The sequence below is a fragment of the Mus caroli genome, chromosome 2 (assembly GCF_900094665.2).
Source record: "Mus caroli chromosome 2, CAROLI_EIJ_v1.1, whole genome shotgun sequence".
Lineage (NCBI taxonomy): Eukaryota > Metazoa > Chordata > Mammalia > Rodentia > Muridae > Mus > Mus caroli.
Genome location: NC_034571.1, coordinates 142,728,279 through 142,741,776, shown reverse-complemented (window position 1 = coordinate 142,741,776; position 13,498 = coordinate 142,728,279). Strand labels below are relative to the sequence as shown.

The following is a 13,498-nucleotide window of genomic DNA, read 5'->3' as shown; positions in this document are numbered from 1 at the left end:
AGGAAACTGAAGCCGAAAGCGCGGGCTAGCCTGGGACTGGGCTCACAACAAAACCTAGTTCTACCCATCTCCCCGAGCACCTGTCCAGGACGGGAGAAGAGGTGGGAAGGGGCAGGCTCAAGGAAGCTGCTTCACCCGGAGAAAAGTAGTGGGTGGTGGCCGCGGGGGCGGAGCCGGGGCGGGGCCGTGGAGACTCTTAGGGGCGCCTAGGCTCCCGCACCCGCGTGGGGCGTCCGGCGAGATGGCGGCGCGCAGCCTCGGCAGCGGTGTGGGGCGACTGCTGCGTGGCCTGCAAGGGCGCTCTGGACAATCGGGGTGGTCACTGAGCGTGTCTCGCTCGACCGCCACCCGACTCCCGGGCTGCGTTCCTGCAGTAGCGCAGCCAGGCTCATACCCCGCGTTGAGCGCTCAGGCAGCCCAGGAGCCGGCCGCCTTCTGGGGGCCGCTGGCCCGTGACACACTAGTTTGGGACACTCCTTACCATACTGTCTGGGACTGCGACTTCAGGACGGGCAAGATCGGCTGGTTCCTGGGAGGCCAGTTGAATGTGTCTGGTGAGTGCCTTGCTGGGTCCAGCTCATTTTCGCCGAGACTCCGGAGGCCCCAGTCAGTAGCAGCTGCCCCCAGGCCTTGGCTCTTTTCTCCAGAATTCTTCACCACCCACCCTAATCCTTGGGTCACGTCACTTTGTTCTGTATCCCACCGGGTCCAGAAACTGCAGCTGGCGAAGCAGCAGTTACCCTCCCAAATCTGCAGCGCTGTCTCTAGCGGGAAAATGGGGATACCGGTTTAACCTCAGAGTGTTCTACCCTAACACAGATTCTAGGGGGCTTTGTCTTCAAACACAAAGCTTAGGACCCCAGAAAGGCCTAGATGGAGAGAGCCCATGCTCCAAGAGCCCAGGCTTTTCTGCTGGGGGGGGGGGGGCAGATCAGCAGGGTAAATGCAAAGTACATAGGTTGCTATCGGCAACTGCGGGTGCTAGGGCTCGAGGCTCCCCTGAGGACAAACCCTGCAGTGTAAACAGAGCCTTGGTGGGTGCAGGAAGAAGAAAGTGTCAGCCCCTGGGAGGGAACTACGTATCTCCTCCCGTTGGGGCATGTGGGCAGGAAGTTCTGGGTCTAAGAATTGCACCCCAAAAACAAACGTCTACAGTGTCAAAGGCAGGGGTAACCTCAGCTCTCCGGAGTCTGAGTCAAGAGGAGCTGAACTCAAGGCCAGCTTGGACTCTGTACCAGCCTCCCCCTTGATCTCTAAACGAGACACATCAGTCACTCTAGCTGTCAGTTTTCTGATGAGCCCGGATTCTGCTGAGGCTGGAGGCAGGGAAACACACTGAGGCGCTGAGAACTGAAGGAGGGGCTGGACAGACAGGCTGTGTCTCTGGTGTACAGCAGAGGGTTGGGAACTTTTGCATTCCAGTGGGATGGGAGCGAGGGTTGGATGGGTCAGAGATGCGTAAGGGACGAGGAACTGAAGGTCCTTAAGACGGGGTGACAGGTGATGCTTTAAGGACCAAAGTTAGAGGTGGAATCTGGTGTCTGCAGTTTCACTACCTCTTCAGCTTTGGTGCATCTCAATCGCCCCATTTGTAAAACGGGAAAGCAATACTCACCTCTTATGCTGTCTGTGCCGCGGTGCTGGGGGGCGGGGATACTGAACCTGTCCAGACTGACTGGTGATCAATAAGCTGTAGCACTTCTGATTTAATATATTCAGAAATTATAGGGTCTGGCTTTTTTTTTAAAGCACAAAACTTTAAAGAAACTTTGGACAAGTTATTTTTCCCTCCATATTGTATATCACTTGACAAGTTTAATCTAAATGAGTCTTTTTACTAGATAAGTGTTGCCTTTAGACTTGAGTCAGCAAATTCTTCAACTTGGGTTAAGAAGTTCTTGCGTTTGCAGAAAGTGTCCTTCAAGTGAGTATAGCAGTTTGCAGAAGGAAGTGGGCAGAAAGTGTGCGGCTTCTTTGGAAACCTCTCCCTTAAGAGGTCAAGGCTGCTGGGACGACCAAGGTTGTAGCTGATAAGAAGTGGTATCAGCCTTATGGTGAGTCTTGGGTGTGGTCTTCTAGGAATTCTCTGGCCTCCGTTCTTCTACTATTAGAGCTGTGTGAGCCAGACAGAGGCTGAACTTCGCCAAACTGACATGCAAGAAAGCAGCTTCTCCAAATGTCTGGCTTCCTATCTGTCAGCAGCATCTTTGCCCTTTGCCCATTTCTGCAACCTCCAGGGGTTACAGTGTGAACAGGGAACAGACTGACTGCAGCTGCTCTGGGAGCCACTTAGAGAGTTGTTAAGTGCTTGGGCTGTTTAGGCCTGATCTGTTTATGTGTGATAATGACAACTTGTTCCAAAAATTTGAGTGGCACTATTATCCTTCCAGTGATCGCCAGACTAATGCTTTTCAAAGGTCCAGACCACTGCTGCTGGACCGGGAAGCTTTTAGAGATGCAAATTCGGGGGCCCACTCTAGACTCTTAGGTTTAGAAACCCCGTGGCTGGGCGTCTTCCAGCTGTGATTGACAGGCCCTGCAGGTGCTTGGCACAGCACAAACAGCACAGTTTGGTGGTTTCAGCTGGGCCTTTTGAGCTACACTGAGGTCTTAATTCTTACTTCATTTCACTTCACATGTTTCCTTATATTTGATCTAAAGAGAGCAGTGTGTCCTGGAACATTATTGTAGTTACCATTGTTCCATACTCTAATTTGGCTGTACTGCTGGATAATGACCCTTTTATTATCCTGAGGTCTTAGGTCAGGACTCTGGACAGGGCCCACGGGGGTCCGCTCTCTCCCCTTCCCTGATGTCTCACCTCCTGGTTTGAGGCCTGAGTGGTGCTATGCTTAGAATATGGTTCATCCCCTAAGCTCCTCAGTAAAGTCCCCTTGTCAGTTATTATGAGGGAGGTAGCTAGGATTGGGAGAGGTTATCTGGGCTGAGATAAAAGGTTCTGATCTTGGTGTTTTATAAGAGGGAGTGGCCAGAAGAGATAATGGATGTCTCATTCCACATGATGCTCTGCCTCATCTTAAGACACACTCATCAAAGACAGCATTACCAGACACAAGCCTTTGAACTTCTAGATATATGAGCTAAATAACTGTTTATAAAAATAGCTATCCTCTGTTATTTCATCACGGTTCCTGAGAATGGATTGTACAGCTGTGATAAGTGAAATTTCAGGCTGGCCTCAACTGAAACATGTCCTGCAAACCATACAAAGCGTCTCATGGTATAATGGCTAGGTTCATGGAAAGTTCTGTGTCCTGAGGGTCAAGAGACCCAGGTAGGAATGAAGGCTCCTGCTGAGCAGGCTGTCTGGGGTGGGGAGGGTACTTGGTTGCCCTTGTTGCCCCATCAGATGATGTTCTCAGCACACACAGCCGGGGCTCTTGCTAGGATTAGGTGAGATTAAAGCTCTTGACACTGTTCTTAGCACAGTGCAGCCCCAACCACTCATGGCTGTTAATTATTAATGAAGCATTTGGGGAAGCAGTGACCTTGGTTTGTCCTTCAGGAGGCTGCTGAGTATTGTGCCCATCTGAAACAGACCCTGTTGCAGGATATTTGATCACACTGTAAACCCTGAGATTGTGTTATTTACTGAAAAATACCTTTTTCTAGTCCTGGTGTGGCCTAGCCTTTAGCACACAACTTTAATCCCTCTGGCTGGAATATACACTTTTAATCCCAAACAATGAAGGTAAAGTTAGTTTGTAGAAGGAAGCACCTATGTTTGAAAGTGACATTTAATTGAGTGGCAGACAAAGTGACCAACTGGAGAAAAATTTGACAGAATAGGATCTGTCCAATTCTCATGAGAAGAGAGAAGAAGGGGAAGCTACGTAAGAGAGCAGTGCAGAGAGAGAGAGAGGGTGGAGAGGGAGGGAGGCAGTTTTACCAGGACACTTCTACAGAGACAGGTTGCAGAGAGATAACAAGCTAGACATAGGTGAAGACAGAACAAGCCAGAGAATGAGGAGGAGCCAGAAGAGTCAAACAACTTGCTAAAGTTAGTATGAGGCCAAAGAGAGCAATTCAGTTAGAAACTAAGAGAAGCCAGATTGAATCGGTCATCTTGGAGACAAGTTTGAGCAAGAACAGCTGAGTTGACCAGCCAGCTAGAGTTCAGAAAGAGCTAGAAAGTGTGAGCTTGTTTAGCAGTAAGTCTCAGATCTACTTTGTAGATCAAGCTGTTCTGGAATGCAAAGAGATTCATCTGCCTCTGCCTTCACCTCCTAGTCCTGGGATTAAAGGCATATTGCCACTATGCCTGGCTGGAATAAACTAATTTTAACTTTAACTATCCATTGAGAGTCTTCTTGGGTGTTTTTGTTTGGTTGTTTTTTGTTTTTCTGTTTTTTTTTTTTTTTTTCTGTTTTTGTTTTTTCTTTTGGGAATGGAGCCCAGAGTCTCACAGAGGCTAGGCTGGTACTCAGCCACTGAATCCCACCAAGGCCTCTAGATGCTTTAGGAACACCGCACAAACAGAAGTCACGTTGCTGATGCTTTCCTCGATGGCTGAGATGATGGCAGATAAAGCTGGTCGAACCTTTTAAGGAACTCCAAATGAAAACGCAGTTCCAGTTTCACGAGGCAGAGCTTCTGGAAGAATCTGAATTCTTCTCCGTCGTCAGAAGCGTGACTTGCTTTAAATAGCAGCTGCTTCTGGAAAGTTGGCAAATATAGCTTTTGGAACGAAAGTTCTCACAATGTGCCAGGGAAATTCGCTATTTAAAGAAAGCCATTGTGAATCCTCGTGTGCTTATTAATCCCAGTTCCTTTTCATGACGCTTGAAGCTTTGTGTGCTGGATTCACTTACATCTGAGCAGGGTATGGGGGTGTGTGTATTTAAACAACCAATCAGAGCTTTTTGGACCAAGGGTGTGGTTTCGTAGTTGTACAGTTATTTAGCCTGTAGGAAACTCTGCATTCCGTTCCTTGTGCTATAAGGTTGGGGGTGGAAGTTTGAAAATTCCTACATTATTGTGTGCCACATCTTTGTAATAGAAGTAATAACACCTGTAATTTGTGTGTGTGTTGTTAATAAAACTAAATCTCTGATCCACTAACAAGCATTAATGGAACTGCTCATAAGACTGTGTTAGGATCTGGGCTGGGCTGCTGTGTGCTACAGTTACCGAGAAGGAGCCCCATGGCTGAGTAGGTACCCTGTTTTTAAGGGCCATATCTCACTCTTAATGATGCAAACATGGAATGGTCCTGTTGTATAGATGGAGACACAAAGGCCCAACCTCAGAAACAGTGGAAGATGCCCACTGTCATAGCACCCGAGTGACACAAAGAGATAGATGACAAATCTGCTGTTGGAAGAACTACTATGATGTGCTTTAACACGGTCAGTTGGACAACACTTAGTCTCATAAAAGATATCAAGTATCAAAAGCTGGCTTTTGTAGCCAGAGAAGGGCTGAGAACTCACAGTAGAGATCAGAAAACGGATTGGCTATTTCAGCTACATCCCTTGAAAGGTAGGAACAGGGAGACAGGGCCATGTGAAAACAATGGACAGCTAGCTCACCAAGGCTGTGTGTCTCCTTTTCTGAATATGCACATAGGCGGGAGAACTTCACCACAAGGCACACTGAAAGTTTGGTTTCAACTTTCGTGCCTCTGATCTTGATTCCTCCAAAGGTCTGATGAACAGCCGTGTTTCAGCTTGGCGATATGAACTTTAGCATGAACAATTCCGTTTTGATTTTTAGTCTGGCCTGTGCTAGAGCTTAGACCAAAACAATGGTCTCCTGTTCATTTTGCTTTGACAGAGTAAACAAGTGCATCTGTACTGGGGTGATGTGCTCAAGGTACCCACAGGGCAGGTGAAGAAGGTCTGTGGCTCTCCACCAGTCCCGGGAGAAAGGTCTCTGGGCACAGTAAGGAAGTGTTACCTGGAGTAGGCCCACTGAGAGGTGGGAGGACAGAGGCTCACTGTGTAAGGGGGACTTGGAAGGCTTAAAGTAGGAGGTGGGGCTTGAGCTCTGCCTTCAGTTGTGCTGGGCCCCGGCCCATTTCCTCCTGAAAATGCTTGAAGGTGGAAAGTTCTTGTCTCACGGCCCATTCTTTGGATTGAGTTGCTTTTGTTTTCCATGTAGAGGTTTTGTTTAGGCAGGCAGAGTATCCTCTGTGTCTTCTTTCCTCTCCCCAACCTTCCCTGCTTTCCTTTTCCCCCCTTGCCTCTTTCCTCACTTCCCTTTTCCTTCTCCCCTATCCCTTCCCTTCCTTTCTCCTCTTTGTCTCTCACTCTCCTGTTTCTCCTCCCAGCCTCTTTCCTTTTCTCTTTGCCACCCCCTTCTTTTCTTCCCTGTAACTGAAGCGGTGGGAGGAATTGTAGTATTTGCTAAAAAAAAAACCCATTATGAACTTGGAATTTTAGGTTCATGGTTCTGTCAGAACCCATACTGTGATGGCTCTAAGGAATGGATTATTCTGTTGGCAAGTTCCTTGGGAACACTGTGACATCCTCAGGCCCAATCTCATGACACACTTGTGGGTGGCTAATTCTTATACTCACCCAGAGTCAGGGGTTGCTATGCCACCCTGTGGATTAAAAAGCTGAGACTTGAAGTAAATGACAAGGGCATTGTAGTTAGTGGGTGGCTGGCCTGGAGCCAGACCTGAGGATTTTTTTTAGGCAGCTGCAGGCTGCCAACCAATAAGGTATGGCCAGGTGTCATACTGGGCTATCAAGTACCTTAATTACCCCCACACCCCCACCAGGAAGAGAAAGAAATGGAATCCCCACAAAATCTGGAAGCGTCATATACAGTGATGTACCTGTAAACACACAAGAGTCTGCCAGTGTGTGGTTCCAAGGCAGGCTGCAGCAGGACTGTTTGCTTAAAATGCATAGTCTCTGCCAGGGGTTGGTGGGCTCCCAGCTGTCCAGAACAACTCATACTTCCTGCTCTTAACCAGTTCTATCCTGATTCTCTTTCATGACTTTCCATAGCATTGATTCCCTGGTGACCTTTCCTAACTTGTCATGACCAGTTCAGAGTCACCTCCACCACCAGGCAGCTGGGGACATAGCCCTGTGCCAAGGGCTGACTTCTTTGTTGACTGTTAACAAGCTCTGAAGCCATGATTTTAGGATGAAAACTCTTGGTGTTTGGGCATTTGTGTACACACACACACACACACACACACACACACACACACACATACACACACACAATCGCCACACCAGTAAACTAGATTCAGCCTGGCAGCGCATTCAGCTGACATTTGTGAAGCTAGCTTGCTAGTTTCTTCCCCCAACAGCCTTGTTTTTCCATTCTCTGTAGGGTCTGCCTATTCTCAGCTGCTTGCATACTTCCCCGTTCTGCACAGTTCTAAGATTCTTCTGTCTGTGGATCACACCTCTTCATAGCTCCTCTCCCCTTTGCCACAGAGTGGGCTCAGCTTTCTCCCATCGGCTGCACAGAGCAGTTCTTGACTGCCTGTTTGGACCATTTCAAGGAGAGTGGAGGGCCATGTGAGGGACCTGGAGCTAGTCCGAGTCATATCTGTTAGTGTGTGACCTTCGGCAGGCTGCTCCATCTCTGCACTTCACACCAGGGATGAGAAATACTGGTAGTGGGTCCTTCACGGTGCTGCTCACATCCAGGCTCTGGCTGTGACTGTTTATCCCAAGTTGCTCTTTGCTTCTGTGAAGGGGTTTGTCCTGTCTGGGTAACTTCAGGCCCAGTGATCTGTTGAACAAACATTCTGAGTCCATCTCAGATTTCCTCCAAATACCTTGAGGCTTGGGTAGAAGTGGGCATGGCATGAACTGACCTGAGTTAAGCTCACCTTTAAAATCAAGTGATCAGTGAACAGGATGTCAACAGAACTGAGCCCACTCGTCCTCAGGTTTATGGTAAACAAGCCCACTGACCTTGTGCTTTTTCCAGCAAGTCATGTGAGCTGTGCTTGGGGTAGCAGAGGGGGAGGGGAGAACTTTCTTGAAAGGCATGTCCAGCTTAAGGTGGTGATGCCACGTGGATCCAGTGTGGAGACCGCTGGAATGGTGGGGCGACCTCAGAGTCTGTGTGGAAGGTCACCTTGTAGGCAGGTCGGGTATGTAGTGATTGTCCCTGTTCTCTGCAGTTGTGGCAGTTACTCCTTCCTGAGAGAGAGGAGATCCTGCTCTGCGGGGACAGCAAACCACAGCAAATCAAACCCTATTCCATTCTCCTCTACAGCATCTGGAATAACATTTGTTAACTTTTCTTTGCATAGTCAACTGCCTGGATCAGCATGTGCAGAAGTCTCCTGAGACCGTAGCTTTGATCTGGGAGAGAGATGAACCTGGGACAGAAGTGAGAATCACTTACAGGTACTGTGTGTCACCTGGGACCCTCAACACCCAAAACACCACCTGGACCTTTCTGAGGTTTGGATTTGGGGAAGGTGCATGACCCCTTTGTGACCCTTAACACACTTTCTAGTCTGGAAGGACTCCGGTTGTGTGTTTGCTTGGTGATGCCTAATGGCTGAAGATTCCTACAGCGATGTTAAGAGACTGGGGAGGCATTGGCCCTATTCTGCTGCTGTGTCTGGCTCAGGACATGGAATTATCTAAGCACTGGGAGATGTTTCAGCTTTGGGGGTGTTCCGTTAGCTCAGGTAAAGGAGATGTGGGCAAGACAGGTTGTGGCAGGTATCAGAGCATACAGAATTCTAGTTGTATTCAGTTCAACAAAAACCCTGAGCTGGAGGTACTCAGATAAGACAGGGCAAACTCATGCACAGGAGCTAAAGCTGTCAGAGCCTGAATGTGGATGGCGTCTTTGGAGCACTTGCTACCAGTGTCTCCTGTCACTGATGTGAAATGCACAGAAATTAAGTGGTCTGCCTAAGGTCACATAGTAGTAGATCTTAATTTGAGTAAGGTTAGCTCCAGGTTCCTTCATACCATCCTGCCCTCCATTGTTATCCTGTAATGGTTTAAACAGGCAGCAAAGAACTACCTGTTATCAATGCCAGCTGCTGGCCTTTTTCTATATATCTTATGGTGGGGTGGTCATTTACATAAGTTTTTTAAAAAGGCTGACAATGTTCCTTGATTTCATAAATGGAACCTACACACTAACTGGACTTGGATTACCAAGTGTGTGATGCAGTACCAAGGTTTTAGATGAAGTAGGGAACATTCAGGGAGATGTGGCCATAGACTTTGATAGGTCCTTGGATAACTGGCTACCTGAAGCTGCTGCCTCTGGGTTGTGTTACAACAGATGCTGTGGTACAGCAGGGAGGGTATTGCCTCTTCATTGATGCCTCATTAGCTGAGCATAGGTATAACTCACTGAGAGCATGCTTGCCTAGCCGAAGACCTCAGGCTCTATCCCTAGTAATAATAATAATAATAATAATAATAATAATAATAATAATAATAAATAACAACAACAACAACCACCTTTTGGCTAAAGATACAATTTATCTTTATAACAGCATCTATAATTTATCTTTATAACGGCATCTCTGGCCTGCTATGTACTTAAGTCATGTGTTCTGTGTTCATGGTTCCATGTTCAGGTCTTCCAAGTATGTAGCTTCAGCCTTTCCATATCCAACCAATTGTCTAGCAAGTGTTTTTTCATGCCTTTATATCAGTTACTACTGGTTAGAGTATGTCACAATAACAACCAATCTCCAAAGCATGGCAGAAGGTCACTTTGAATAGTTGAATAGGTTGAATAGTTAGGAAAGGTCTCCCAGAGGATGTTTAATCTGAGATCCAACTATTGAGCAGAAATACCATATCCTGGCGGCAGGGAGAAAGTATGGTGGCTGGGGCCTGGGAATAAACGGGGCATAGGAGGAGTGTTCATGGAAACAGTTTCAGGCCAGGGCTCTGAGCGTAGCAATTGCTTGTGGACACTCAGGTAACTCAGGGGCAACTGGACTCTCATTTCCCATGCGCTTCTGAAATTCTAGTCTTATTCCAGACCAAATTCAATCCTGGTATACCATTCTCAGGTTGTAGAAAGCAAGGTAACTTAAAAAAAAAGAAATATTTTAATTATTTTTAAAATCATGTGTATATGTGTGTAGATGTGTGCATGAGTGTGGGGGTATGTGCATGAGAGTGCAGGTCCCCACAGAGTCCAGCAGAGGGCACTGGGTGCCCTGGAGCCAGAGGTAGAGGTAGGATGTGAATGCTAGGAACTGGACTCTTTGTAAGAACTCACTCTTAACCACTGAGCCAATTCTCCAGCCCCCAAGGTGATATTTTTAATCTTCTGTAGAAACTGGTAGTGTTACTGGCCCACTCATGCCTTATCTACCCTACCTACCAGCCCTCTGGCATACTATATAGCCTTCATAGCTTGAGGGCTGTGGCATACTTTGCCACCTCTCTCCCTTTCTGGGCTGAGCTCAGGGCTCCTGTAGTTGTTTTTTACCCCTCTGGTACCTGGCTTCAGCCCCCATGTGGCCCACAGACCAACAGCATCTTATTGCTCTGAGCCTGGATGAGGGGATGCCCACATGGCTGCTTTGTAAGGATTTCAGGTCTAACTCCATTTGCATGTCAATATACATCCTTCTCAAACTGCTTGGGCACTGTCATTCATTAAAAGACAAAAGTCACATGTGGCAGGGCAGAGGCACTTACTAGACAGCTGGGGTCCTTCTCTGATGCTGCTCAAAGGACCACGGTTTCCCTCACTCCCCAAGACAGGTGCGCTTAGAACCGTTGGTGCACAGGCTGCTAGGGATGCCCTATGGCCGGATGCAGTGGTATTTGGCAATCTGAGCTGCTGAAATGTATGGTTGAAGGTTTAAAGGTTAACCACACAGAACGCTCAGGTTTGCAGCCAGCTCATTAAAGACAAGAGAGATTTGAGGTTGACGGGAGTAAAGTAGCTCCCAGACACACAGACACACTTCTGAATATATAAGTGAAGTGTCTGTCTACTGAGCTGTCCCTCTACAAACGTGCAGAATTAGTTTGCTGTGCTCTGCTAGGTCTCTGATGGCTTAGAACTGGATGGCTGTGTCTGCTGCTGGGCAAAGTGTTACATACACTCCGAAACTGAGCTAAGTGTATGAAGGTCTCTAATCAGCCCCTCCCTGGCCATTTTAGGTGTTTGATTTGCTACATACATACCAGTAGACAGATTACATATTACCTCTGAAATAAAGTGATTTCTTTCCCCTGTGTGGTGGTCACAAGTCCTGTAGACTCAAAGGTTAAGCTCCAGACTCTTAGATTTTCATTCTCTCTCTCTCTCTCTCTCTCTCTCTCTCTCTCTCTCTCTCTCTCTCTCTCTCTCTCTCATAGTTATTCTTCTGCTGCTGCTAGGGATGAAATTCAAGACATTTGATTATCCCAGGCAAGTGCTCTGCCATTGAGCTACACTACAGCCCTGAGCATTTAAAGGAACTCGGTGTGGCCAGGCACAGTGGTGCACACTTGTACTAGAAAGCTGGAAGATGGAAAGTATGAGGCCAACATGTGTTACTTCGAAAGCCTCTGTCTCAACAAACATGCACAAACAGCTCACCCCAAAACCACACACAAAGAAAATACAAGGGCAGAGAACACTATGGGACTATGGGTAAAGTAGTGGGCCCTAAATGTAATACCCAGTGCTGCAAAGAAAACCAGATAGAACCCTGAGGGGTTGTAATTATTACAGGCGATGATGAGGGCGGTATGTTTTTCTGGTTCCAGAAGGAGCTTTTTTCTGAAGCTTACAGGCGACCTGGACATCTGCATGTAGACAGGACCTGGGACCGTATAGAGAGAATCTGCACTGGAGCAGACTGGCACCAGTGACCTTTGTCCCGTTTGTTTCCTATGGTCCTCACTGGTTCAGATTATCCTCCTGCCTGATGGTCTGACACCACTTCCCTTTCTGTAAAACGGGGGTTGTCAGTGAAGTGAAAATGACTGTCCAGGATTGGCCCAAAGAGACTGAGCTGAGCATATGCACTGAGTTGCAAAACCACTAATGAGAGCTAGCAAGAGTAAGGTCAACAGCTGACCAGGGATATTGTAGGAGTGGGTGGGTTGGGGAGCAGGGGGAGTGAGGAGGGGATGGAGGTTTTTGGAGGGGGAACCAGGAAAGGGGATAACATTCGAAAAGTAAATAAAGAAAATATCCAATAAAAAAACCCAAAACATCATGACAGAATTATTTTAAAGAAAATAATTTGATTAGATAATAATAATAATAACAACAATGATAATAATAATGTTAATTATTATTTTCAACATTTTGCTATGAAAAAACTTGAAACGGTTTCTACTTACCACCTAAATTTTACGGTATTTGTTTTGTGGTGTGATATCACAACCCCCACCCCCACCCCATCCCCCTGCCTTGTCTGTGTATCTATACTATTTTCCGGTCTGTTTCAAAGTGAGTTGTGGTAATATCAATACTGTATTAGGTATTTTTTTTTTAAATCATCGCCACCAAATATCTAACAAGAAGCAAACGAGGGGAGGAGGGGCTTCCTTTTGGCTCACAGTTTGAGGGTGTACAGTCTGTCATGCTGATGAAAGAATAACTGCAGGCTGTTCTGTAGTGGTGGAAGAGTGGGACAGTTGGTCACCTAGTGTGGTCATCAGGAGGCAGAAAGAGTTCCGAAAGGAAGCTGGGCCAGACTATTACCTCTAGGACCTGCTACTGAGTGACCCACTTCCTCCAGCAAGGTTCTCCCTTCTACTGCTTCTAAACAGTACCAGTTGCTAGGAAACAACTGGTACTGTTGTTCAAACACACGAGTCTCTGGGGGAGAGGTCACAGTCACACTTCAAACCCGTACAAGCTCTCAACATGTGTGTGTGTGACTAACCCGAGGATAGATCATATGTGCTTGTTTTCTATTTTGATATGAAATCTACCTGCAATGAACCCGTTTGCTGATTCCAATGCAAAATGCTTGTATATTTTAAGATACTGTTTTTGTCCCTTGCACATTATCAGTTCTTCTGTCTAGTTCCCCAAGTACTGTACTGTTGATCAATTTTTTTTTCTGATATAGTTTTGAATCAAATCTTACAGATAAAGAGACAGACTCAGAACGTGGTGTTGTTTGTTTATGGGCAAATGCCTTGTGTGGGTAGAGAACTACAGTTTAACTCTGCGTCAGCAAGGTCAGTGCTATGAACCCACATCAAGTGCTAAGGGCCATGTCAGCAGATGTTTCTGGGGCCTGATGGATCCTGGGATGAAGCCCATTGGAAGGAACCATGTCGGCATCTGGTCTGGGATTTACCTAGTCATGGATGGACACTAATGTGTTGCCTTCCTCAGGTGCCAGTGCCTCTCACCATTGTGTCTACTAAGCTCTCTCACAGGTGTATTTCTGAGTAATATTTCTGAGTAATCTGGTTTTGTGAACTAACAACATCTTTACCCAGGAATTTGGGATTCAGCCCTGAATAACACCCCTATCCTGGGAACTCAAGAGTCACCACAGTGTGACAAGCATGGAGGCAAACACGCATGCATGTGCACGCACTCCGTC

The 13,498-nt window shown here is 47.0% G+C and overlaps 1 protein-coding gene across 1 annotated transcript in view; it reads left to right on the top strand.

The window, feature by feature from the left end:
• Positions 1-202: 202 nt before the first annotated feature.
• Positions 203-13,498, top strand: part of Acss1 (acyl-CoA synthetase short chain family member 1) — a 48,256-nt gene continuing 34,960 nt past the window's right edge. Inside the window, exons 1-2 of the mRNA XM_021151088.2 lie at positions 203-554; positions 8,252-8,348. Of these exons, the coding sequence (XP_021006747.1) occupies positions 242-554; positions 8,252-8,348 (410 nt within the window). The 5' untranslated portion in view covers positions 203-241. The remainder of the gene's footprint in view (positions 555-8,251; positions 8,349-13,498) is intronic.